General features: G+C 62.9%; 8 protein-coding genes across 8 annotated transcripts; 5 read left to right on the forward strand and 3 right to left on the reverse strand.

Moving 5' to 3' along the window:
* Positions 1-295: 295 nt before the first annotated feature.
* Positions 296-2,035, forward strand: LMJF_22_1180 (hypothetical protein; the record flags this gene model as incomplete). Its single annotated transcript, XM_001683217.1, has 1 exon — positions 296-2,035. One exon carries the CDS (start codon positions 296-298, stop codon positions 2,033-2,035), a length of 1,740 nt encoding a protein of 579 aa, XP_001683269.1.
* Positions 2,036-2,722: 687 nt separating this feature from the next.
* Positions 2,723-3,436, forward strand: LMJF_22_1190 (conserved hypothetical protein; the record flags this gene model as incomplete). The annotated part of the gene is made up of 1 exon (XM_001683218.1): positions 2,723-3,436. The coding sequence occupies one exon, from the start codon at positions 2,723-2,725 to the stop codon at positions 3,434-3,436; it is 714 nt and encodes a 237-aa protein (XP_001683270.1).
* Positions 3,437-4,360: 924 nt separating this feature from the next.
* Positions 4,361-5,332, forward strand: LMJF_22_1200 (conserved hypothetical protein; the record flags this gene model as incomplete). Its single annotated transcript, XM_001683219.1, has 1 exon — positions 4,361-5,332. The coding sequence occupies one exon, from the start codon at positions 4,361-4,363 to the stop codon at positions 5,330-5,332; it is 972 nt and encodes a 323-aa protein (XP_001683271.1).
* Positions 5,333-7,846: 2,514 nt separating this feature from the next.
* Positions 7,847-12,898, forward strand: LMJF_22_1210 (conserved hypothetical protein; the record flags this gene model as incomplete). The annotated part of the gene is made up of 1 exon (XM_001683220.1): positions 7,847-12,898. The coding sequence occupies one exon, from the start codon at positions 7,847-7,849 to the stop codon at positions 12,896-12,898; it is 5,052 nt and encodes a 1,683-aa protein (XP_001683272.1).
* Positions 12,899-13,354: 456 nt separating this feature from the next.
* On the forward strand, positions 13,355-13,846 carry LMJF_22_1220 (conserved hypothetical protein; the record flags this gene model as incomplete). The annotated part of the gene is made up of 1 exon (XM_001683221.1): positions 13,355-13,846. The coding sequence occupies one exon, from the start codon at positions 13,355-13,357 to the stop codon at positions 13,844-13,846; it is 492 nt and encodes a 163-aa protein (XP_001683273.1).
* Positions 13,847-14,783: 937 nt separating this feature from the next.
* LMJF_22_1230 (conserved hypothetical protein) lies at positions 14,784-17,582 on the reverse strand (the record flags this gene model as incomplete). Its single annotated transcript, XM_001683222.1, has 1 exon — positions 14,784-17,582. The coding sequence occupies one exon, from the start codon at positions 17,580-17,582 to the stop codon at positions 14,784-14,786; it is 2,799 nt and encodes a 932-aa protein (XP_001683274.1).
* A 1,364-nt stretch (positions 17,583-18,946) lies between these two features.
* On the reverse strand, positions 18,947-21,274 carry LMJF_22_1240 (putative translation initiation factor IF-2; the record flags this gene model as incomplete). Its single annotated transcript, XM_001683223.1, has 1 exon — positions 18,947-21,274. One exon carries the CDS (start codon positions 21,272-21,274, stop codon positions 18,947-18,949), a length of 2,328 nt encoding a protein of 775 aa, XP_001683275.1.
* Positions 21,275-23,435: 2,161 nt separating this feature from the next.
* LMJF_22_1250 (conserved hypothetical protein) lies at positions 23,436-24,794 on the reverse strand (the record flags this gene model as incomplete). The annotated part of the gene is made up of 1 exon (XM_001683224.1): positions 23,436-24,794. One exon carries the CDS (start codon positions 24,792-24,794, stop codon positions 23,436-23,438), a length of 1,359 nt encoding a protein of 452 aa, XP_001683276.1.
* Positions 24,795-25,902: the final 1,108 nt, after the last annotated feature.

Raw genomic sequence — 25,902 nt, forward strand, 5'->3', positions numbered from 1 at the left:
CGAAGCACACAACGTCGGGGTGGTCGTAGATGGGCTTCCCATCACGGACTGCGTGCGCGGGAAAACTGATGGGATGTGTGCGAGCCTCTCTATCGTGTCGTGCGCGTAGTGAACGGAACATAAAAGCCCCAGCGAGGGCGTTGTGTGGCTAATCGGTCGTGTTCATGACTTGTTGTGTGGAGAGGGAGGGAGGCGAGAAGAGGGCAGGCCTCCCGCTCGCTCAGGCAGTCGTGCTTCTCTCCTTCCTCAACCCCGCACCCCCCCAACGCCTCCGCCATTGGCGCCGTGGAGTCTTATGCGCAGTGTCTGCCGCTACCCTGCCCTCTTCCTCTCCCTCTTCCTTACTCTGACGGTTGTGCTTGTCCCCCTCCGGTCCTGCACGCTGTGCACGCAGCGCGTGCACAGCAAACCTGCAAAGGAATGCATCCTTGAGCGGACACACACCCGTACATGCACGTGCAGACACAGAGGCAGACGCAAGGCACTGATACATAGATACAACCTGTACATCCGCCGCGGCGAACTCGTAGGCAGCGCCGATGCACACATGGCGCTCTCTTACCACGTCGTGCTTTCTTTGTTTCTTCTCTCCTCCTTCGCAGATGTGGTGCTTATCAGCGCCCGCACACTCGTCTCGCGGCGCTACCACAGCCTCACCCTCTGCTACGCCCTGATGGCGGTGCAGGAGTCCCTTCTTGTCTTTGAGCTCCTCGCGGTGCTGGGCCAGGTACTCTCGACATACCTCGTCACGGCCAGCATGTGGGCACACATAGCATCGCTGCTCGGCGTTTTCACACCGCTGTGGCTGCTGCGCACCTTCCTCACGGCCTTCACCGTGGTCTACAAGGACATTCTGCTCCCGCGTTGGTCATCGGCGGCGGCATCCACTGGAGTGTGGGGATTTCTCTCTCGCGCCTCTCGCGCGTGGCGCGCCACCGGCTATGGCGCGGTCGTCTCCCTCGACGTCGCTTGCTTCTGCTGCTACTATCTATCCGCCGTGTATGTGCTGGCCTACTTGTCAGAGAAGCGCCTCTATGTGCCGTATCATCGCCGGCGCTGGCGGCATTTGCAGCGGAGGCGGGCACTCACGGCTACCGCCGCCACGGTCGTCGCGGGCGAAGAGAACCGAGAAGCAGCGCGGCAGAAGCGTTGGCGAGAGGAGCGACAAGGCGGGGCAAGGAGGGCGGGTGGTGACGGTGGGGGTAAGGTCGTCGTCAGCTACCCAACCGTACAGCCACTCACCCGCACCCCGTCTTTTCGGCAGTGGGAAGCGGTGCTGCGGCAGCGACAGCCAGAAACGGGCCACGGGAAAAACTCCACAGCCGGCGACGGCCTTGCGCCGCTACGTGCATGTGAGGGAGGAAGCCCGGGAGACAAGTCGCTTTCCAACACGACCGGGGCGGCTTGGACGAACGCGAATGCATTGCAGTTGCCTTCCTATCCTGCAGCCAGAGCGCGCCGTGGGGAGGAAGCCAGCGACAGCGGTGCTGACGCGAGCGGACTCATCTCCAACACGGTCACGGCGGTCCCTGACGGTTCCACGCAGCCGCCCTCGGCAGCGCATCTGAGCTCACCGGAGGCGGCCACCGCGGCGGCGACAGTGACAGAAACGCCGGCGGCTAAACCGCAGCGAGCTGTGCAGCAGCATCACAGGAAGCCGGCCGCACAGGCGCCTCGTGGCGCGGTCACCGCAACCGCCACCGCCGGTGCTGGCTCGCCGGGGCAACCGCGGCCAGTCTCCCTCGTCGCGAACTTGCCGCCGCTTCAGCTGCAGCGCCGCTTCACTATCAGCAATAGCCCAGAGGAAGAGAGACGCTTGCACCAGTTCGCCACCGCGCTGGCCGAGCACGGCTACACGTCAGTGCCGTCGCAGACGCGCAAGCTCACCCCGGATCTGCCGTCAAGCAAATCTCATGTGAAGATGAAGGACGGTGTTGCTGCGAAAAGCGGAACTTCATCCACCACAGAGATGCCGACGGCGCACGAGGGAGGTGAGGCTGACAAGGAGCCGGACCCCGGCAACCTCCTCTCCTAGACGGCGGCGGCAACTTCAGTACCGAAACTAGAAGCGGAACAGCGCTCCAGCTGCAGCACTTCATGTTGCCTATGAGCGCCACGCAGGACGCAAGTGCATCCAGCTGAGCTGTGCTGCTCCGTGTTGTCCTCTCCGTGCCTGTGTGGCCTTATGGGGCTTTTGGTGCGGAGTAGAGTTGGCAATGGCGCACCCGTCGGCCGCATCGTGTGCGGCCCTCTCCGCTCACCCCTCCCACACACACACGCACACAAACCCTTCTTGAGCCTGCAAGTGTACGCAGAGGTGAAGAAAAGTGCGTGATCGAGGCACGTAGCGCATAGACGTGCACTCCTATGAACCCTCTTGCTTTATATATATATATACATATATATGTATAAGCTTGATGGAGAGCGATGCGCAATGACGCGCGACACGCCGCTTCTTCCCGCATGCGCCATCGTCGCTGGCGGCGATCTTGTTAGCGCTGCGGAGTCGGCAACGCTGTAACGGCGTCCCTTCTGTGCTCGCTGCACATCGCCCTCACCGTCTCTTCCGTGTGCTCGCACTCCCCGCCACACACACACACACACTCCTCCTCCCCACACACCGCCGTCACTTGGCACGGCACGTCTCCTTCACCCCGCGAAAAACAAAGTCGGGAAAAGCAGTAGTAGTCTTACATATCTTCGCACATACAGGCGCGCAAGCATGTCATCCTCATCGGAACTGGTAACAAGGGCAACGCACTACCATGAGCAGTTCGGCCTTCCGTCCTTCGACGATCGTGTCTTCGTCGTCTTCGGCTATGGCTCCATCCTGTGGAAGCAGAACTTTGAGTTCGACGCGGAGTACGAGGCGTACATCAAGGGTTACAAGCGCGTTTTCTACCAGGGGTCACGCGATCACCGCGGTGTGCCGGACAAGCCGGGCCGCGTGGTGACGCTGCTGCCCTCGGAGGACAAGGAGCAGCGCGTGTACGGCAAGGCGTACCAACTGCCAGCGGACCCTGAGAAACTGAACAGGATCTTCCAGGCGCTGGATGTGCGCGAGAAAGGCGGATATGAGCGCCTCTTCGTGACCATCTACGACGCCCACCCGTCATTTGCCACCGATGGCGAGGACCGCCCGCTAAGATTGGCAGACAAGGGCACGGGCACGCCCGGCAAGGCTATGGTGTGCCTGTGTTACAACGCCACCGAGGACAACGCCGACTACCTCGGTCCTGCCACGATGGAGGCCATGGCACGTCAGATCCTGAGCAGTACCGGGCTGAGCGGGCCGAACCGTGAGTATTTGTACAACCTCGACCGTGCGCTGCGGGACATGGGGGCAGCCGACCCGCACGTCTTCGAGCTCGCGGCGCTGGCGAGGCAGCTGGAGGTCGAGTGCCCCGCGGTAATCTGTAGCGAAAAGAAGATATGAAGAGTGCTTTATGGTGCGGTCGGTAGCGAATCACGGGTCGCACGGGGGCCCTGTACGCAGCGAGCCCTGCCACTGGTGATGCGTGATCTGTGAGTGTGTCTAGTGCCCACCTGTCCACGCATGGAGCCGGCAGAGGGTGCGGACGCGTGTCTGTCATGTGCACACACTACGTACTTGCTGCTTGTCGAGCGCTGGAGCAAGTGGGCCGGTGCACCGGTGTGCACGCTTCGCTTTCCCCCCTCCTCGGCTGTCGGCAGCCGGCCGCTGGTATGAGTGCGCGGTGAAAATATTGCTGATGTGCATATAACCTCCACGCACCACATACACGCCGTCCGTCAGGTAACTCGTGTGTCGATGGCGTCGGCTCTCGCCGATGCACCATCGCTCTCAAACACCTGACCCCCTCCCCTCCCTACCACACACACACACACACACATGCACATGCTTACATGGCCGCATTTTGTGTTTTCGTTGTTGCGGTTCTTGTCTAAAGCATCCGCCTCTGTCCGCAAACACGCACACGCATACACCTCACCACATAGCCATCACCGACGCCGTCGCTCTTCCTTCACGTCCCCGCGCCGCCACTTCACGCACCCTGCTCATCACCACGACTACGACTGCCAACAACAGGTTCGAGCTATACTCGGCACCCATGTACCCGCCAATTGTAGACGACTTCTCCTCCCCCCCCCTTTCCTCATTGAACAGCACTCCACGACCCACTCGACACCCCGTCGTCGTCATCTCTTCGCTTCTCGCTCTCCTCTGCTTAAGCAGCTACACACACAGATACTCTGTTCACAGCCTCACTCGCACACCAAGCCTTGGCGCGGGCCTCCCGCGTCGGAATAAGCCGTTCTACGTCCCCTAACTCACCACCACAGCCGTCACTTGGCCCGGCACGTCTCCTTCACCGTCAGCATGCCCAAAACTGATACCGACGTCTCTGCCCACCACCACTACGGCACCCATCAGCCACCCACGGGTGGGTCAACACCGGCCTCGCATGTGGCCGCGTCGCTCCCGAAGCTCCTGCCGGCGCAGCCCGAACTGCCGCACCAGCACAGCACTGAAACTGCATCCACGCGCTACCATGAGCAGTTCGGCCTTCCGTCCTTCGACGATCATGTCTTCGTCGTCTTCGGCTATGGCTCCATCCTGTGGAAGCAGAACTTTGAGTTCGACGCGGAGTACGAGGCGTACATCAAGGGTTACAAGCGCGTTTTCTACCAGGGCTCACGCCATCACCGCGGTGTGCCGGACAAGCCGGGCCGCGTGGTGACGCTGCTGCCCTCGGAGGACAAGGAGCAGCGCGTGTACGGCAAGGCGTACCAACTGCCAGCGGACCCTGAGAAACTGAACAGGATCTTCCAGGCGCTGGATGTGCGCGAAGGCGGATATGACCGCGTGCAGCTGACCCTGTTCAATGCGCACCCGACGACCGGCAACCTAACTACGACGCCGATGCTGCCTGCACCGATGTCCAAGTCCTTCAAGATCGAGAGCTCCACACAATACGTGCCGCCTCCGCGCCAGAATTCTTCCGATGTCGAAGCCGGTGTCGCGGAGAAGGTGCTCGACATCTTCAGCCACCCGAATGCGCCAGCGGTGCAGCCGCGCAAGAACGTCGTGTATCTATGCTACATTGCGACGGAGCAGAACGAGGGGTACGTCGGTGAGGCCTCGATGGAGGAGATGGCAGCGGAGATTCTGAGCTGCGCCGGCGTCAGCGGTTCGAACCGCGAGTATCTTTTCTTCCTTGCCGACTGCCTTCGTGCGATGGGGGCGACCGACCCGCACGTTTTCGAGCTCGACGCCGTCGCGAAGCGCATCCTGCGTGGTCGGGAGGCGGAGTTTGCCGCCGGCGCGAAGCGGGTCGCCACGATGGCGTAACAAGTAAGTGGCTCTCTGTCTCTCTCTCTCTCTTTCTGCGCTTCTTTCTCACTTCACCTGTGTGCGGCACGGTGCGCTAAAATATCTGTACCACGTGTGCGGTCCACGCAGATGTTCGCATGCGCTGTCGGCTGGTGCGTGTGAGGGAGCACGCCTGTGTCGGAGCACATGCATAATGGTGTCTCTCTCTCTCTCTCGTTCTGCAAACGCATGGTATTTCCCATGGGAAGGTAGGCATGCATACCGACATCTATATAATGTATGCACACGCACACACGTAAGTTTGGCGAGAATCGGGTGTATGTCGTTGTTTGAAGTGGCTGGATGCCTCGTCCTCTGTGTCGCGTGCTGATGTGGAGCCGTGTCTGCGATGCCGTTGTCATGTATGTCTCTCTCTCTCTCTCTCCGTCGTCGCATCGTACGCAGGAACGCGAAAAGAGGTGGGTGGCGATGCATGCTCGCGCCGATGGACAGTTGCGCGGTCGTGTCTTCCCTCCCTCCCTCCCCCCTCCTTTCGCTCTCGCTTGCTGGTAACAGTAATGGTATGCGAGGCTTCCGACGCGCTCAGCAACGTCACAAAGGCGGCCGTCACACAGGCACACAAACCTCACACGGCCCTCCCTTCCCTCTGTATGTGTTGTATGTATCCCTGCTCCTTTCTGTCTCTGCTGGTTTCTTTCTATGACGCGTTTTTCTTCATGATTGAATTCGTTCACGAACCCGCGCATGCGGTGCCCCTCCCCCCACCCCCCCCCTCCTCCCCCCTCTGTGCGTCTCGGTCTGTGCGGATGGCGCTCGTAAAGGCGTTGGTGTCCGGGTGAGGCTGTGCACGCACTTGCATGTGAGTGTAAACATATATGCGCATGCCGGCCGTGTCGTGACTTGAAGGTAACTTCATCACCTAGAACCCTGTGGCGCACGCACTCCCCGATGCACAGTTCGTGAGTGCGCACGTGCGCACGCCCATGACTGCTAGTGTGGGGTGTCGCGGCCTCTTTTTGCCTTGGTGTGCACGGCTTTCGACGAGCACGCAAGGATGTGTTCGCTGCGTACAGGCGCATGCATGCATCTATCCATCTATATATATATATATATATATGTAGATCGATAGATATCTAAATATTTGTGTGTGTGTGTGTGTTCATGTGTAAAGCTTTTTATAAGCTCTAAAAATACGCCGATGGCGTGGCGGGCGGGAGGCGGTGGATTTGTCTCTGCCCACCGCCCTCCTCCGCGCGCGACCCACGAATCTAGTCTGGTGTGGTCCATCATCATTGTGTCGTTCCTTTCTTCCGCTCTCTGTGCTACATAGACACACACACACACACACACAGCAAGAGAGAAATGAGGGCCGAATAAAAGCAGCGACCCGAGTCGAGTTGTTTGCTTGTAAAAGGCAGGGCAATGATGCCTCTGCACGGCGGTGCGTGTGTGCTGATGGCCTCCTTCCTACTTTTCTGTCTTGTCTTTGTGCAGTGCTTCGCGCATGGGGCGAGTACGTGCGAAACACGAATAACGGAGATGGTGCATATAACGTGGAGACAAGAGACGCTTCCAGGAGGAATGGGTGGAGGGGGGGGGGGTATTCACGACGATCAAGGAGAGGGAGAAGAGAAGGAAAGGTCAGCACGCGTTTGCTTGCCTGTCTGGCTGCCTGTGCACGTGTTGGCTTGCTCCATCTTGTCTTTGCATTCGCGTTTCGCTGGCTCGTATTTGTTTTTTCGCTTTGTTGTCGGTGCGTGTCGCATGCGTGCAAGCACTCCCCCTTTCCCTTTTACTCTTCTCCCTCTTGGCACCCCCCTCCCGTATCAACTCCTCTTGGACTCCCACTCCACCCCACCCCGCACATTCCTACCACACTTGCATCACCGGTCCATCTTCACCACTGTACCCCCTCCTCTCTTTCTTCTCCCTTCCGTTTCTTCTGTGTGGCTTCTTTACTTGTGTCTACTCTCTCCTGCCTCGATCACCTCGAAATGCGATGTCTGTTCCTGTACTTCGGGCGTGCATGTGTACATGTGTCTAGCAGCGTCAGGGGTGTGTTTATGCGTGACGGCCTGCACCTTGGTTGGTTTCTCTTCGCTGATGTTGGCAAACTTCTTCGTCTCTCTCCATCCTACTCGATATATTCTTTTTTCGCAAGTCTCGTGTGCTGGTGGTCGGTGTTGCAGTCTCCGTATGTATATAGCGGTGCCACCCCTCTCGCCATCATCTCGTCTCCTCGTCTCTCTGCTACATTAATAAGGGACGGGAGAGGGGTCACCTCCTTGCATGTTGTGAAGGGGAGCGGCGCATCCAAGGGCCACGGCACTTCTTGGCATACGCGTCTCAACACGGAAAGTCCTGAGAAAGTGGATCAGGACGGACGACACGTACACGTCAATCTCTGTCTGTCTGTCTGTCTGTGTGTATGTGTGTGTGTGTGTGGGGGGGGGGGGGGCCTCTTCTTCCCTCTCCCTCTCCTCTTGTGGTGATTCTGACCGTACTCACACACTCCGATATCCGCCATGCGTCATGCATCGTGCCGCCCTCATACCTTGCCTCCTCTCCCTCGCTTTTCTCCCTGTGCGTGCGCATCGGGACTTGTTTTTTTTTTACAGAAGAGTGTGTCGATATGAGTGTACATTCTTACGGCCCCCTGAACATTGTAACCCACCACCACCAAGGCAGCTGCGGCCACTGCTGATCCTCTGCGCCGTGGACTGCTTCAATGTATTGCCTTTTCCTCTGCTCCCTTTCTCCCGTGCGTGTTCGGCAGCACACACACACACACGCACACACCCCGACTTGATAGTGAAGATGCATTACGGCATCCCCTCGGCCGCCACACCGCCCCAGCAGCTCCCATCACCGACAGAGGCGGCTCGTGCACGCGCCTTCCGTGCTGAGGCACGCCTGCGCACCGTCCTCCGACAGGTGAGCGCGCTTCGCTGTGCGCAGCAGCAAGGAGGTGGAGATCACGTTAGCCAGCACCGTGACCCGGTGGCCGTAGCGGCGGAGGCAACGTCGGAGTTGCCTCCGACGTCTTCCTCCCCACCCGTTCATCGCAATGATGCGCCAACTGCGGCCGCAGCAGCAGCGTCGTCGTCCCCTCCCCGTCCACTGGTCCTCGAGCTCCCTCTCGCCCCGCTAGAACAACGAGTGAAGCAGAAGAAGGCGCGCGATGCCACTCGCCAGCAGCGTCGAGATGCTCGCCAAGCGGCGGCCGCCGCAGCGGCGCCGACGACGACGACATCCGCGACGGCGGCGGACATGGTGCGCAACGCGCTGTCGCAGCCTCTCGGCGTCGTGGCGGCTCGCTTCCTCTCCGCTGCAGCATCTGGGGCTCCGTCGATCTTCCCGGGTGTGGCCATTACTTCCACCAGCGCCGCCGACGGTCACATGAGCGACTGGCTTGCCTCGACACCGCCGCCACCGGCAGCTCAGATGTCACACGCTGCGCCGTCGACCACCATCACTTCAGGCCCGTGCCCCGGCATCCCTCCGCACCGTGCAGGCAGCGACAAGCATATTGCCCCTCCCAGCCCTGCAAGCAGCATGCCCAAGATTCCCTATCAGTCGCCCCCGCCGCGTGAGCGAGGTCAGCGTTGCCGGTGCCGCCACTCTCGTCACTCGCGCGACAGCGCCGACGACAGCCCGAGCCCGCTCGCGCTGCTGCTTCAGACGCCGCCCTCCGCGAGTGGCAGTCAGGGTTCCCCCCACCGCTATCAACCCTCGCTCCATCACCCAGAGCAGGAAGACCGACATCGCCACCATCATTGGTGGCGTTGCGGCGCCCGTGAGGCGGTGAGTAGTGCTCCAGCTCCAGCTGGAAGTGCCACCATCAACGCGATGTCCAAGCACAAGCAGGTACGGTCGTCTTTGCGGCATCAGGGCAGCACGCCAACGGCGAAGACATCGAACCCCGTAGGCGTCTTCGGCAACAGCTCTATCAGTTTCCTCGCGCGGACGTTGCGCGAGGCTGGCACTGCGGCGCTGGCGGCCTCGCCTCTGACTAGGAGTGAAATGCGGCACACCCCCGCTGCCGACCACCGCCACGCCGGACACTACCGCGCCAGTCGGCTTAGAGAGACGCTAGAGCGGAGTAGCGAGGGCGTCAACGTCAGCATCGCAGCGTCTTCGCCTACGCGCGCGCGCTTGCCCGCGTCGCCGGGGCCGTCCCGCAGCGGCAGCGGTTCCCACGCCGCAGACGGGTGCCTCCCTCACTCCTCATGCAACTCCTCGTGTGTATGCTCGAAGTCCGGCTGTGACAGCTGGAGAGGCAGTGAGGTCTCGTGGAGCGCCAGCAGTTCGCGGACGTCTTTCGTGCGTGGGGTTCGCTCGCCGCCGTCGGAGCCGTTCACGCCTCTGACTATTCCTCGAGACGGCCGCTACGACCCGCATGCGCCGCTGCTGCCCCTCATGGAGTGCTACGGCGACACCCCCACGCGCGAGGTGTTCTGCCGCGTGCCATCTACGTCGACACAGCACACCGCCGGCCGCTCCTCCACACCGATGTCCTCGGAGTGGTCCAGGGAGTCGTCCAGCGCGGCCCAAAGCGCCGTGGGTGCAGCAGAAGCAGCGCCGGTTGCTGGCCTCTGCGCACTGGACGCGCCTGAGGAAGCTGTGAAAAGGCAGCGGGAGCAGCAGCTCGAGAGCCAGCACCGCCGGCGCTCGATGCTTTCCTCCACAACCAACACGCAGCTGAGCTACATGGCGGAGATGGACGCCATCGAACGTGGGGTGGTGGCCCCGTACGTGTCTTACCTCTTCTCGCCCGAGGCACGTGTGATCGACCTCCGCCAGCTGAAGGGCCGCGTGAGCCTTTGCGACCCGGCGCCAGCGCTGGAAGCGACGTGTCTCGGATTCTCGCGCGCCGCGGATGAGTACTTGGTCGGGACGTCGTCGGGCCTGCTCTGGCGGGTGCCCGCCGGTGGCGGCGCGGAGGCGACGCGAGCAACGCCTCTCGGTAGTCTCTGGCCCCCGCACACGCCGACGAGAGCGAACCCGACCGCCGCTGCCGCCTCGGGCACCATCGCAGGGGCGGGAGGCGACGCGCCGGGCGGCGGTCTCTCAAAGCTGCTGCCCGTCCCCCTCCCCGGCCACACGGCAGCCATCCTCTCCATCGCCTTCAACGACGACGGGGCCTTGTTCGCGACGACAGGGATGGACGGGTGCGTGATCGTGTGGAACGCCAGCACGAGCGCCAAGCTGCGCCGCATCAGCGCTGTGTGGGCATCCTCAACCTCGGCAGCGGCATCGACTTCCATGTACGCCGGTGTCGACGACGCGGCCGGCCGGCGTGCGCCGCACCTCGTCCACTTCATGCCACAGAACAACAACTACCTCCTGGTCAGCTACCTCGGCAGCAGCGAGCTGCACCTCTACAACAGCTCCACAGGGCTACCGGTGACGAACGTCGCTGGCGCCGCACTGGCGCGCGCTGCGGCGAGCACGGTAAAGGACCATCACAAGAGTGCCGTGGGTCCCCACGGCAGTGGCAGGGCCAGCGCCGGGTCTGCCGCGTCGTCAGGGGCCATTACCGCCCTCGCTGTCGACCCGGTCGCCTCGCCCTTCTTCTTCTCAGGCGACGCCAGCGGTACTGTTGTGATGTGGACGTACCGCGCCGGCGACGTCGTGGCCATGGCGACCCTGCGCCCCACCACCGCTGCCTCCTCCTCCACCGCTTTGGCCGGCAGCGGCGCGGGCAAGCACGCTCGCACCCCGTCCTACGTGGTCGATCCCCTCCTGCACGGCACCCACGGCACGGTCGGCAGCAGTGGTGACGGCACGGCAGCCTTCTCGACCCCGCTCTACCAGCTCCCGGAGCTGCGTCGTGTCACGACACTCGCGCTGCCGGAGCAGATGAGCGGCATCGCCGCGTTGGGGGTTAGCACCCTCCACGTATCGCAGCTGCACAGCCTCTTCCGCCGTTGTGGGCCGCGGCGGGGTGCAGCGTCGGCGCAGAGAACGAGCGATGGCGGTGCCGTTGGTCCGCGACCTGCTCCACGACACCCATTCGAGTCAACCGCGGAGGTCTTCCGCGCAGTGGCGCAGCAGAATCGCGCGTTCTGGGCGGCGGCGCTGCCGGGTGCTGCTGCCGCGGACGGCGTTGCTCGAAATCAACGCGATTCTCACGGCAGAAGCGGCGCGCATCCGCAGGCCGCCTTGCACGGCGGGCCCGCTGCCTCCACTGCCGTCGCCGCCACAAGTGGCGACAAAAGCAGCCTCCCGCAGGTCCTCGCCAGATGGCCGTCGCGTCTGTCGGAGACGTTCTCGGCGCTCTGGGGGGGCGGTGACGGTGCACCTTCATCTGCGGCCCATTCCGGTCTCGCACCTGCAAGGCACAAAGGGAAGCTAGCAACGGCGGCAGCGAAGGGGTCCATGGCAACTGCATCCACCGCCGGCGCTGCCGCGCCTGTCACCGCTCTCTCCGAAGGCGATCTTCTTCACCAGTTGCGCAACGATGCTCTCGATGCTGTCTGCCCATTGCTCGTACTTGTTACGCTACCGTGTGATACCATCTACGCCCTTGGGGTGCTCCTGCAGCTCCAGCCCAGTGGTCGGCGCGGCAGCGCCGGAGGCAGAGGGGGCGTGGTCGGTGCCGGAACTCCAGAGGCCAGCTACTGTCTCTACCCCCTCTTGAAGACGACGAGCCCGAGTCGCCTGCGGCACCTCGGCGTTGGCGCGGTGCAGTCCCCTGATAACCCGCGGTTGATCGTCGTCGCTACGCCGTGCGAGGAAGGCTTCGTGCGAGTGGAGCCGCTGCTGCATGTTGCGACACCGTCACCGTCAGTGCAGCGCACACCCCCAGCTGGCGTGTCCGCAATCCCCACCCCGGGTGTGGGCTCTCTGCAGCCTGGCAACAAGGCGGCGGTGAACGACGACGGCAGACACCGCAGTCACAGTCGCGTGCTTGCCACGTTGCCCATGCCGTACGGCGGGCGCTGTACCGGTGTTGCGTGGTCGCCGAACGGCCGCTTCCTCGTGGCCATCACCGCCGAGGGCGTCATTTACCAGTGGGCACGCGTGTACCTGCTGGGCCCATCCTCCCCCTCGGCCAACGCCGCCGCCGCAGCAGCAGCGATTACAAGGAAGGGGGACGTGGCGCAGGTCGGCGGCCGTGACGGTGTAACCCCTGCTCATGGCATGCCACCAGCCGAGGGGGAAGTGGAGGTGAGGTCCTCGCCAGCAGTGGGTGCAGCTTCCGCGGCAGCCGCCCGGCGTCGCGGCTGCGCCACGGAGCGGTCGGACACGGTGAACGGGGAGGCGTTGCCGGCGGCGCATTTCACCGGCCTTCTCGGGGCTCCGATGGCGAGCGCGGCGGCATCGCCACCGGGTCTGGCGGCGGGCGCGAATGCCGCCGCGCGTGCCGCCTTTAGCGAGGAGGATGCGTGGCGGGAAAGTCTCCATCGTGAGCTAGAGCGGCAGCGGCGCGCGCAGGCGGCCCTGAAGCTTGTGGCACATGTCAGGGCTGGTCGGCAAGATGGCGCCGTGAGCAGCAGCGGCTACTGGCTGGACGATGACGATGCGGCGAACTCGGCGGTCACGGAGGACTCGCTTGAGGGTGACGAAACGGAGTCATAGCTGTGTATTCTCTCGCATCTGCGCGTGCGTGAATCGGTGTTGTGCGCATGGGTGTCTCTACCTCCCTGTGTGCTGTCTCTAGTCGCGCTTCGCTTGCCGCTACGCACAAGTGGTCCCGCCGTCTTCTGTGCTGCTCTTCGCCATCGACGTCGGCGTTCCTTGGGCGGTCGGTGCCTCCTCGCTGCATCTGCAGGCGAGCTTTCAGCTCGATGGCGACTGTCAACGGCGCCGATGCGCTGACATCTCAGCAGTGACGCACACACCGACACGAACCGACTCACTCATCTGCTCATTTCATTTCTCTCTGCCCGCCTGCCTGCCTTGCCTGCTGCGGTGTCGGAAATCGCACGATACTGCCACATGTGCGCGTCTTGTGTATCTCTTTCCCTTGTTGTTGTTTGTCCCGCCTATTCTAGTCTTCGTTGTAGCCATCCGACAAGGAGCTGTTTGCCCATCATGCTGCGCCAGACCGCCGCGCGGCTCAACACGTACCTCACGCGGTCCGTCGCGACACCGCCCATCTCAGTCATCCGCACGGGGCCGAAGTGGTGGGCCGAGCCGGAGCGAATGGTGAAGCACAAGGTGATGTACTTTACCATGGGCATCGATCAGCTGCCGCTGCGCCGCACCGCTGTCATCCAGAAAGACCTGAAGCGCTTCCACATGTGCAAGCCGCCGCCGCGTGTCGGCGACGCCACCGGGTACAAGCGCTCGCGCGGCGCGCAGCTCACGACGTGGTACCGGCGCATCCAGTATCAGGAGTACCACCTGCAGCACCTCTTCGTGCGTCACATGTGGGGCCTGCTGCGCATGTACCCAGGCAACACAACTAAGATTCAGGGCAAGGCCGACGACGGCTACGTCGGCTACGACTCCGTGCACTTCCATCGGTACAACCGCTCGCCCCTGCCGTTCCCGGCACGCGAAATCTACGAGCGTCGCAAGTGAATGCCTCGCGCTCGCGCTCTCTGATTACCTCTTTACAGCTTCCCCTTTTCGTTCATGGTGTGTCTCCGACTCGGTCTTGTCGCCCGCCGCCGGTGCGGCGGCTTCAGTGCGCGTGTATCGAGGCGTATGTGTATGTGTGTGTGTGTGTGTGTGTGTGTGTGTGTGTGTATGTGTGTGTGTGTGCGCGAATTGATGTCTCAGGGATGAAGTTCGACAAACAAAACCATCAACAGCACTACCGCAACGAAAGTCAGGCTTGCCGCCGCCGCCGTCCTCCACTGCTGCGGCAGCATTCTCAGTCGGTGCCCCCTGTTAAGATCCTCTGTATGCCTGCATTTCCGTGAGGTGGCAGCGGCCCGGCCCCCCGCGCCACGCAGGCCCAGACGAGCACCACCATCACCCACCGCACCCACCCACCCTCTGAGCAGCGCAACCACACATACCATCCGCCCAAGCCCCTCGGCGGCCGGGGCGTCGTCGCCCGGCGCCAGGCGGCCTTTGGGCGGGGTGCCCCACCCCCTGCGGCTTTGGGGTGGCGGGGTAGCTTCGCCAAGGGGCGAGCGGCGGCGTTTTGCGGGAGGGGGTGGCGGACGAGTGACGTGGAACAGGGGCGCGCGCGCCGGCGCCGCGGCTTAAAGCGATAGGGCGGGAAAGGGGCGCGCGCGCCGGTGGCGGCGCCCCCTTTTTTCCCGGCGGCGGGGGCCGTGCGCGGCGGGGCAACCCCGCGGCCCCCTTTCGTTTTCCCGACCCCCCCCCTGCTTTCCCCACCCATGCAAATGTGTTATGGCGATGACAACAGTCATGGACGCGCGCGCCCATCAGCGCCGAGCAAGCATCGACTTCCATCCTCACACACAAGATAATACACACACACACACACACACCTACTCACCATCGCCTGGTCTGCAGCACCGCACACGGCACGCCGGCCGTCTTTTCACTTTTTGTAAACCTTCTTGGTGTGCTCGTTCGTGGTAACGCGGAACTGCCCCGGATGCGCCTCAACAAGCCGCAAGAGACCGCCAAAGTATTCGTTCGCCGCCCGCTGCACGCTCATGGACGCCCACAGCAACAGCTGCGGCACCTCGACCCCCGACTCGGGGATGAGCATGCGCACCGCCTGCACGACCTCCTCGCGCGTCATATGGTCCTCGTCGGCAAGCTCGTCCTCCAGCATCTGAATTGTGTCCTTTTCCGCGCTGTGGCAGCTGTCCTCAAGTGCGGGAGCGTCGTTGCCGGTGCTGCGGCCGTCCCTCGCCGCACCGGCGGCGCCGCGGGCCGCCCTGCGAACCGGCTGCTTCACCTTGCGAATCGAGTACACCCCTGGCGACGTCTCCGTGCACGCAAACATCTTGGGGAACAGCTGCACAATCGTCACTAGGCGCGGCGGTAGGACGGCTCGCATTGCCGGGCTCGAGCAGTCCACGAGGTACGCGGCCGTGCACGCCTCATCCTCGGGCATGACATAGTGGAAGACCAGCGCCAGTTCCTTCGGGCTGTGGTACGGGTTCTCCTCGTGAATGGGGGAAATAGTTGTCACGTCATCGACGGCCGGCTCTGCCTCTCGCTGTGCCAACGGATTCGACGGGTCGGCGCGGCACACAAAGTGCCGACCCACACGAAAGATCGCCGGGTGGCGGCTCAGGACCACCTGCATCCCAGCATACCCGCCCACCACCTCCTGCTCCGTCGGTGAGAGCCGCACGTAGACGTACTCCGGTCGATCCCACGCGGCGCATATGGCGTTGCAGAGAATCAGGATGGCGCGGACGTCCTCCGGGTACCTCTCCAGGTCCGCCACAAAGTCGCTCATCCAGCGCGCGCTGTCAGCACCGGCGCGACGCCGGACCAGCGGTATGTCACTGTAGCGTGACGTGAACACCTCGAAGTCCTGCGGGAAGCGCCGCACAAAGGTCATGAGCATCGGCTCTGTAAGGTTCTTCTTCACATAGCGCTGCATGGTGAGCGAGAGAGGGGCAAAGTACGTCGGGCACACCCGGTACACAAATTTTGTGACGCTGCGGTCGAAGACTCTCTCCGTCGGCCGCAAGGGGGCGCCGTCGACGCCGAGCGGCACGAGACTGTTCGCCTCCCCGGTCGCCATCTGCAGCTCCAGCACCTCCCACGCCTCTTCCCTTGTCATGCCGTGCACCTCGGGGTGGAGGACGATGCTGCGCCGCAGCTCCACCGTTCCGTTCATGTCCCGCACTTCAAAGTAGAACGGCTGCCGGCGGAACCACACTAACGTCGACGACGTGCGTATGTGCCTCTTCTTCACCTCGGGCGGGAGGTTGAGATTGCTGATGGAGCCCCAGTTCACGGGGACGTACTTGAGGATCTCGTACACGTCCGCCTTGGTCGGCACCACGCTTGCCGACCCCCAGCCGCCGTAGTTGTTCGCGCGCGTGGCGACCGTTACGCGCGGTTGCACATCGCGAAAGCGTGGCGGTGACGCGTCTGTTGAGTAGCGCAGCGCGACGAACGTGACTGGGTTGCGGGCCGTTCCCCGCACCACCCATATCGGCCTCGATGACATGGCCGGGTACCCGTTCGGCGCCTGCGCACTCGCGCTCGCCGTGTTACCAATGGTGACGACGACCCCGATGTTGTCCACGATGGACTCAAGAGTACTCATCCGGAGCCGCTTCAGGATGTACCTTGCAGTCGGAGTCAGGAGATTGGGCGCCACCTCTACCCCTGCACCCTCGCCACTCGCGCTCGTCGTAACAGCGGCTTCGCGGAGGATCGCGTTGTACACGGTGATGAGATGAGTGTATCGAGGCAGGTTGGGGGCGGGGTCAGAGGTCGCCGAAGCGGCGCGTTCGCGGCGCTGCTGCATGGCGGCGTCCCAATCTCGAAGGGCCCACAGGAGAGCTTCCCTGATGATCGTCTCTCGTTCCGCGGTGCTGAGCGCAGCGGCGGCGTCCTTTCCGTCGTGCGACTCGTCCGGCGTAAAGGGCGGCTCGGTCACCGCTGAAGCAGCACCGGCCACGCCACAGCCTGAAGGTGTTGAATGGGTCAGCTGCGAGCACGGCCTCTTCACCTCTGGCACGCTGCCCGCGCCCCCTCCTGCCTGGAGCAGCCATGCCGCAGGGACGGTTGTGCGGACGTGCACAAGGCCGTTGTAAAGTGCAGGGTGAGCATCTTTGCTCTGGCTGGCGGGCCCCGCAGCAGTCGGGTACGCGCGCAGCGACTCCAGCCGGATCGCCTCGCCGCCCTCGTTCACGAGCTGTAGCAGCTTGGACTCCGTGATCCACTCCAGTGCATCCAACTGTCGCCGAAACATGTCCTCGCGGGTGAGGGGCGACATCTTCTTCACAAAATCCTTAATGGGCATGTACAGCCACGACGTACTCGTGGCTGACATCCCAGTCGCCGCTGTCGACTCAGTGCAGTGACCGACCTCATGCCTGGCCACGGTGAGCGCGGCGAGCCGCTCTGCCACTGGGTAGTCGAAAAATACCTTCTCAAACTCCTCTGCGCTTGTGGCAGACGGGCCGGCACTGTCGCCGTCAGTGGTGGTGGCGATGGTGGCGCAGCATCGCTGCTGCGCGTGAAAGCAGGAGAGGGCAGTGCGGCTAACGCCGTCGCGGTGCGGCCGTGTGCAGATGCACTGAAAGACTCGCAGCGGTGTGACGACCGTCGTGGTGCGGGGTGGTCGCCGAGAAGAATCGCTGCTGTGTATGCTTGGATTCAGAAGGGGAGCAGCTGTCGCCACTGACTCGGGCGCCCCCATCCAACGCTGACGGCGCTGCTGGCACAATGGCACCGCAGCTGCGGCGCAGAACCAGGAGGTTGCGGCAGCCGCCTCGCGACAGGACGGCAGCGCCAGCCACGCGCCTCGTCGCATACGCACGAAACACAGTGAGCTACCTCTCAGTCCACTCCCGTTCTTCTGAGTCAACGCCCTCTGCGACGCCGAATCAGACCGTCCGTCAACAGGTGAGCGCGTGTGCGCCGGCAGAGGTGTGTGCTTGAATCCTTCTACTGTTGCCTACCCGCCTGCTTATCGGTGGTGAGGGGAGAGGGAGGGAGAGGGAAGGAGAGGGGGGTGTACACAGGAGCGGCGACACAATTGTGGCGGCGGGCGTGGAGACGTCGCCAGCAGCTCTGCCTCTTCTCTGGATTGGCGTGCAAAACAAAGAACACGCGAGAGGGAGAAGGGGGCGCAGGCGGAAGAAGGAAGTGAAGAGGGAACAAGATGGAGAGAGGAGCCTTGCGGAGGCTGCCGGTACGCGCTTGCGTGCGTGGAGACTGAAGTAAGCCTCGTGCCGAGCAAGTGGTGGTCATCGCCACTTTTGTGCGCTTGCCCCGGGCCTGCGCCGCCACAACGACGACCACGACCTCCCGGGCGAGGGATACACACACACAAAAAAAAAACATATCGTCATTACATATGTGCCCATCACCGCGCATGAAACGCCAGAGAGTAGCAAGGGTGTACGTGTGCACGCCCGCGGATGCGCAAGCGGACACATGCGAGAGAAGATAACGGTTAAAGGGGGAGTGAGCTTGAATCTGTAAGTGTTTAGCATCTCAACAAGGACACTGAGGAGTGTCGGGGAACGCAGTCGAGTGGCGAGAGAAGGGCCGCGCCCGCCTGCCAGCACACACAAACGCACATGCGAGAACGTGAAAGCACTCGAAGCGAGCTGTAAGAGATTAAGGGGGAGAGAGCCGAGAGCGATGACAAGGCGACGCGGCAGCGCGCGCACGACGGCACAGCGGTGGGGCGCACACGCACAAGCACCCACCCGCGCGCATTCAAGGGGGAGAGGCACCAAGGAAGGACAAGAAGACTCGCATGGGCACGTGCGCTGCGTCTTCGGGTATGTCAGCACATGAGCGAGACGGAAGGGAGACGAAACCATCGGGGGCCGGCCGCGATGGTGAAAGTGCGCAACCCACCATCCACGCCACCGCGCACGCCTTCGCTGAACGGAAAGTCAACGCCACCACAACTGCGTGCACGAAAGGAATGGAAGAAAAACGGGCATGTGTGCACCTCGCTCGCTCACGAGACGCCCTTCGTCGTCGTCGACCCCTTGGCCGCTCACATCAGCCTTCCTCTTCCACCCCACCCCGAGTCCACGTGCAGCTCTAATCGGTCACGGCCTTGAGCTTCTCATGCAGCTCTGTGCTGCCCGCGGCCTCCTCGGCGGCCTTCCGCTCCGCCTCCTCCATGCGCGTCTGCATCTCGGCCGTCTCGCGCAGTATCTTCTCGCGCCTCTCCGCTGCCTCGTACTCCTCGTCGACGTCGCGGTTCTCCTCGTACTCCTCAACCTGCTCCAGCACGTCCCCGACGCGGAAGCTGAAGTCGTCGTGCAACACAACGCCACACTCCAGGCCCGTCTCGACGGTCGGTACAAGATCTTTGAAACGGCGCAGCTCCTTCAGCTGACCCTCGTACACAACCTCCCGCGCCTCGTCGTCAGCCGCGGCTGCGGCGCCGCCGCCGAACGGGCTCATCTTGGTGCCGCTCGCTGCCGCGGCCAGCCTTGCCTTCAAGTCCTGCGGTCGCCGCAACACGCGAAAGGTAAGATGGGCCGCGTCGAGCGTGCCCCTTGTGACCTTCATGCCACCGGCATTACCGGTGCGACCTGCCTGGGAAGCCTTGAAGGTCTGCAGACACTCCGCTGTCGCCAGGATGCGCGTCTTCTTCACCTTTGGCAGGGAGTCGACGAGTACCTGCTTCAGCTCATCGATGCCGTGGTACAACACGTTGAACCGCAACACCCGCACGTTGGCCGGTACGTCTAGAGAGAAAGAGTCCTTGCAGTCGCCGAAGAGCAGGACGCAGCCGGGCTGACCGGACGATCCCGTCAGGATCAGGTCCGAGTCCTTCAGCCCACCAACCTCGGTGATGCGGATGTCCAGCGAAACACCCTCGAGTCGCGGCAACTCGTAGATCGTCTTTAGCAGCGCCTGCAGCATCCCGAACGTGGCAGCCTTACAGGAGAGGATGAACGCCTGGGTGCTGTATGCGCGCACTATATTGTTGTCCGGCTTCCGGCCGTGAATGAGACCCTGTCGTTCTTGGTTGAGAATCTGCAAGTAGTTCTCACGGTTGCCCTCGACGGTGTACACTTCACGCATGAAGTAGCTGAACTTTTCGGCGTGCTTCTCGCTGCTCACCTGCATCATCACCGACCCTGGCTTTGGCGGCACACGAAAGCCGTGCAGCACGACCGGCATCGACGGCCTCGCCTCGTCGAGCGTGGCGCCGTGGTCGTCCAGGATCCGCTTCACCGTACCGTAGACGGTGCCTGTGACAAACACCTGCCCGGGCTTCACCGTGCCGCAGCGCACAACCGCCGCCACCTCGCTGACGCCCAAGTTGCGCGACTCGAGAACGTACATCTCGGCGCGAGACGGGGTGGGCGTCGCCACCTCGCACAGTTCAGCCTGCAGATGCAGTGCCTCGAGTAGCTCAGGGATGCCGCGGCCATCTTTGGCGCAGATCTTGACGAGCTGCACGTCGCCGCCCTTCTCCTCCAGATCCACGCCATTCGCGGCCAGCTGGTCCTTCACGTAGTCGCAGTCGGGCTGCCGGTCAATCTTCGTTACGGCGACCACCATCGGCGTGCCTTTGCGCTGCGCCAGCTCGATGACCTCGCGCGTCTGCGGCTGCACCCCGTCCACGGCGGAGACGATGAGGACGATCAAGTCGTTAGTCGTGGCGCCGACCTCTCGCATCGCCGTGAAGGCGGCGTGGCCGGGGGTGTCGATGAAGGTGATGATGTGCCCGTCTGGCGTCTTCACCTGAAAGGCGCCCACGTTCTGTGTGATGCCGCCCGCCTCTCCCGCCGCCACGTTCGTGTGGCGCAGGTGATCCAGCAGCGTCGTCTTGCCATGGTCGACGTGGCCCATGATAGACACGATCGGCGACCGTGGCAAGTATTCGATCTTCGATGCCGTGTGCTTGATGTCATATTCGCGGATCATCCCAGCACGGTGCAGGCCCGTTGCGACACTCATGGGGTCGTGCAGGTTGGACGGTGTCGTGAAGTACTCGCGGAGGGGATGGTCCTCGAGCGCCTTGGCTTGGTCCGTCCCTGGTTTCTGCCGCGTCCGCTGCAGCGGCTGCCGCTTCATCTTCTCACGCCGCCGCACAAACTTCGACGCGCGCGGATCGTCGCTGCCGACCCAGAGAGGGCCGGACCGGGTAGGGATGTAGATGGCGTCTTTCGCGAACTCCACCCAGTCGAACACCTCTCCCAGCCCCATCTCGCGTCGGTCCTTCTGGATGGTCGCCTTTACAAAGTGCGGCATCGTCTCTGGGTTTAGCCGACGCATGTTGCCCTCCGACGAGAAGCGCGGGTCCACTTGGCCGTCCTGCCACTGCAGGGATGGTCGCACACGGCTGCTCTGCGACTGGTAGCGGCGAGCCGTGCGCAGCGCAGACGTCGCCATTGCTGCCGACGCCATGCTGCTACTGCGGCTACCACTGCCACTGTTGCACGAAAGGCAGTACTCTTCGAATGAGAGCAGCCCTGATGGCGCGACCGAGATCAGCCGAGAGCGCGCCAGTCGCCCAGCAGTGTCGCCCTCAACGGCCGCAACGGCGGCCGGCAGGTGATACACGATGACCACCCCGCGCGTGAGCTGATGGTAAAGGGAGGAGCTGCGCCACATTCTGACGCGGCTGGTGGAAGAGAAGGAGGTTTGAAGAGAGGGCGGGTGCCAGACGGCGCCGGCAGTGTGTTTGAATTACGCAGCAGCGTCAAGGTCACCTCCCGTCTCTCTCTCTGTGATGAATGTGTGTGTGTGATGGGTGAGTGAAGGGCCCTATGTGGTCGTCAACGGAGATGTGCTCTGTGAAGAAAAGGCGAGGTGTGGCCGTGTATGTAAACAAGGGTCGGAGAGGCGCTGAAGCCACAAGAAACGAGGCAGCCGATGATACCCCCTCCTCCCCACCACGCGCGGCCGTGGAGGAGAACGCGATGAAGCACCTCTAAACAGCGGGCAGTCGCACACACACACACACACACACAGGAAGAGAGCGGAGAGGGAGGGAGGAAGGGAGGGGCTCACACAAACGCACAAACGGCGAAGCCTGAAGGCCGTGTGTGGACGAAGCACCTGAGTTGTCGAGTAGGCACTCGAGAAAGACAGGCACACAGAGGGCGGAGGGAAGGGGAAGGCACGCAAGTGCTGCTGCTGCTGCTTATACCGTCTTTGTGTTCTGGCGTCTCTGCTTTTCGTTTCGTTGTTTGATGTACGTGTGTGTGTGTGTTCGTGAGGCCCCCGGCATGTGCCACCGTGATCATGGTGGTGGTGGTGCGTGCGTGCGTGCGAAGAGCAGCACCGACGGACGTGTGCGGATGTCCAAAGAGCAAGAAAAGGAGAGCCATGGAGGGGATAGGAAGAGCGCTAGATAGGATCTCCGCTGGAGAGGTACACGTCATAGGAGGCCGGAGAGCTGGGTGCGCCGGACACGTGGGCGTAAGGCACCCTTGTCAGCCGCGCCGCGACACAAACTCCGACATGCATCGAAGCACGCGATCGGTCGCACAGGTTTTGAAAAGATTGCCAACACAACGTTCAGGTCCGTCTATCTACACGTATTTGTGTGTGTCTCTCTCAACCACTCCCCCGTGAAAGCCTTCGCACCTTTCGGCTTCCACTGACTTGGGTGCGCGCAGAGTCTTCTTGCCGATCACGGCTCCGTATATGTACCCGTGCGTACCCGTCCATCGGCAACGATATGTGAGACGAAAAAGGCAAATGCGGCGGAATGGCACGTGAGGTGAGAACCTCGTGGAGAAGAGGTCGACATTCGCGTGCCGGAGAGAGCGCGTGCGCCGGAAGAGCCACCGACGATCACGGACCGATGCCACAATATGGACGCTCGTACCGACCCCCTCCCCTCCTCCCACTCGATGACCTCCTTTCTCCGTATCCGAAAGCTGCACCCGCTTAATTAATCCGCTTAGCTTCTCGTCAGCACGCCCCCTCTTCCCCCCCCGGCCATGGCCCCGTCACAGACACCGTCGCGTGGTGCGAAGCGGCCGCACACGCACACACGCGCGCGCGGCACCAAATGCGCCGACGCAGTCGGCTCCGCATGCGCTCGGCCCCTCAGCCTCCACCCGCCCCCCTCACCGCTTCGCACGTCGCCCCACACCCGCTCCCCCATTGTGCCGGCCACCACCTGGCGCATCTCTCGCCGTCGCCCAGGCTCTCCACCAGGAGGCAGCCATGCCCGAGGGGTGAGATACGCTCGAGTCACGCTTCCATTCTGCCCCTCGCACGGACCGTGCAAGCGGGCTCACGGTCGCAGGTATCGCCCACACAACACCGTCCACGACGGCGCCGCCGACATCAGCAGTGATTCATGGCATCGACCTCCCCCACGACACGGCTGCCTGACCCTGTCCCCACCACACGCGGGCCGGCAGTGGCAGGGATAAGAGGGGGGCTGCGCGGCCTCCGCACACAGAGTGGGAGGGGTGCTGGACCCCGTGGTGCCGCGCGCTGAGGCGTGCGTCCGGCCGTCTTCAGGGAGGGTGAAGCAAAACACGAATTAAACGGGAGGGCGCATGCGTGGATGTGTGCGCGTGTGCGCCTGCGATGCGGCTGCGCGGCATCACGGCGAGCCACCAATCCGCTCCGTCGCAAACGGCAGGCGCCACACACGAAGTTCTCCGCGGTCAGTGCCGGTGGCGAGCAAGTTGCGCGAGGGCGACACCGCCGATGACATGACAAGACCCTCGTGCAGCTTTACCTGCCGTATAGGGTCCGTTGTGGCAAGATCCCACTCGATGGCCGTGCTGTCGTCCGACACGGTCAGCAGCTTGCCCTCGCTCGTGAATTCAAGCCCGCGCACGTAATCTTGATGACCCACAAACGCGCGGGCTCCGGTGCCGAACTCGCCGACGCGCAGCGCGAAGTCGACACCAAAAACACACTCAGAGCACGCGGCGAGCAGCCAGCAGGCCGTCCCAGCAGCCTCGGAGATGTCCGTAGCCCTTCGCGGCTGTCGTGCCCCTGCGCTGCTACCAGCGTCGCTCCCCACCTCGGCGTCCTCGACATCGTCCCCACCGTGCACTTGCTGGTATGCGCGAGGAAAGCCTGTGGAGGCGGCAGCCGCGTCTGCGGATTCCTCTGCGTCGCCGGCAGCGCCAGCCGGGCTTCTGCTGCTGCTGCTCTCCGGGTCCTCGCCAGCTGCCCGGCTCTCCACCGGCGCCATGAGCCCGCTAGGCACCACCACGACGTGGTTCACAGGGTTCTCAAACTCGTCAAGAGTGGCGAGCAGGCGGTCTTCCATCAACCCTACTGACGTGTTGGTCATCTGCTGCGCGTGCCGTAACGACCACGACCGCAGCGCGCAATCCTCCGAGGCGGTGATGAGGATCGATGTAGAGTTTGGTGCGAGCACGATATCATTCACAGTACTCGTCGACACACGAAACTTGTCCACAAGCGCGCCCACCTGCGGGACAGGAGCAGCGCCAGCGACAGTCGCGCTCTCGGAGCCGCTGTCGGGCAGTGCGAGTGCGTGGACGTACACGTGACCGTCATCGCAGGCGCTCACCACGCTCCCGCCGCCGCCGCTGCTGCTGCCACCAGTGCCTCTGCAGCCGTCTGACGTGACTGGCAGCCACAGCATCTTGTTCACGCCTTCCTGAAAGCCAGATACCGCACCTACGACTCGATCTGGTCGGCGCAGATCCCAGCAACCGATGCTGCGATCGTCGGACGCCGTCAGCAACGTGTGCGCATTGGATGGATGAAAAAGTGCGTGGTTTACAGGGCCGACGTGGTGACCGGTGAGGTGCGCGGCCCGCTGCGACACCCCGGGGCCGGCTCGCAGGTCCCACAACGCCGTCGTGTCATCGCCAGAGGTGGAGCAGAGCAGACCGCCCTCGCAAGTCGTGACGACGTGGGGCGAAAACACGAGAGAGGTCACCACCTCTGTGTGTGCATTGCTAATCTGGGTAAACATGGCCGCCGCGTGCGTGAGCTCCGGATGAGAGGCAGGAAGGAGGGGACGCGGAGTGGAGAAAGATGCTCGAAAAGAGGCGAAAGGCTCCCCGGACACACTTTCTTTTCCGAAGGTAGACGAGCAAGATGATGGGGCACGTGTAGTCAGCGTGTAATCGTGTGCGTGCGCGTGTACGTGTGCTTGTGCTTGTGCATGTGGCTGTCTGCACTGCTCGTGGCTCGCACCCCCTTGTATAAACCCGCTGCCGCGTTGGTGCAGTGGACACCTTCCCTTGACATAGAGGAAACAAGCGATTCAAGGGACAAGGAACAGGCCAGTAGTTTGAGAGCAGAGAAACGATGATAACGCCAGCGGTACCCCCCCCAGCTTCTCTCCCACTTATGGGCATGTGCGCGGGCAAGGTGCATCTCTCCGCGTGCGCGCGCGCATGTATAGCGTCACACAAGGCACACTCGTTGGTACCTGAGGGCCGCTCGCGTCGTTCAGCATGCGCACAAGAAAATGCGCTATCGAGTAACAGAACGCGCGCAGCGGCGACGGAGGAGCGGGATCCATCAGCGGCGGTCGAGTATGTGCTGATGGGTGTGTATGTGCCCTCTCGCATGCTGATACACTCCTCCGCCTTCTCTCTCCCCCTCCCCTTTCCGTTGCGTGCGTCTGTTTTTCATATATATGCAGCTTACGCGGTAGCAGTGGTAGCAGCAGAAGAAATCGGCTACGATGCTGACGCGGCACTGGCTGTGCGCAAGCCTGTGAGAACGAACAGCACAAGCCGGCGTCAGCAGACAGCATGTCCGCCCCTCCCCCACTCCTCCTTGGCCAACACGACGGGCCTGTCTGAGCGCGCCTTTGGACAACGTGTGTACGAGAGGGAGGCCTGTGGAGGAAAGGAAGGATGTGCCCGAATCAGTGGCAGCGGAGAGGCGAAAGAGCTGAGAGCGGCATTGTGTCCGTCAGCGCCGCCGCAACACACGGTGTGACACTGCAACCGTGCGATTCACGGGGTAGGTCCTGTCCGGCCTGGCCGTCTTTTAACTACCGCCGAGACAGACTTGGGCATACACGCTTGCTGGTGCCTCAAGACCGTGAGGCTGGGCCCCGGCCTCTT

The sequence above is a fragment of the Leishmania major genome, chromosome 22, assembly GCF_000002725.2.
Source record: "Leishmania major strain Friedlin complete genome, chromosome 22".
Lineage (NCBI taxonomy): Eukaryota > Euglenozoa > Kinetoplastea > Trypanosomatida > Trypanosomatidae > Leishmania > Leishmania major.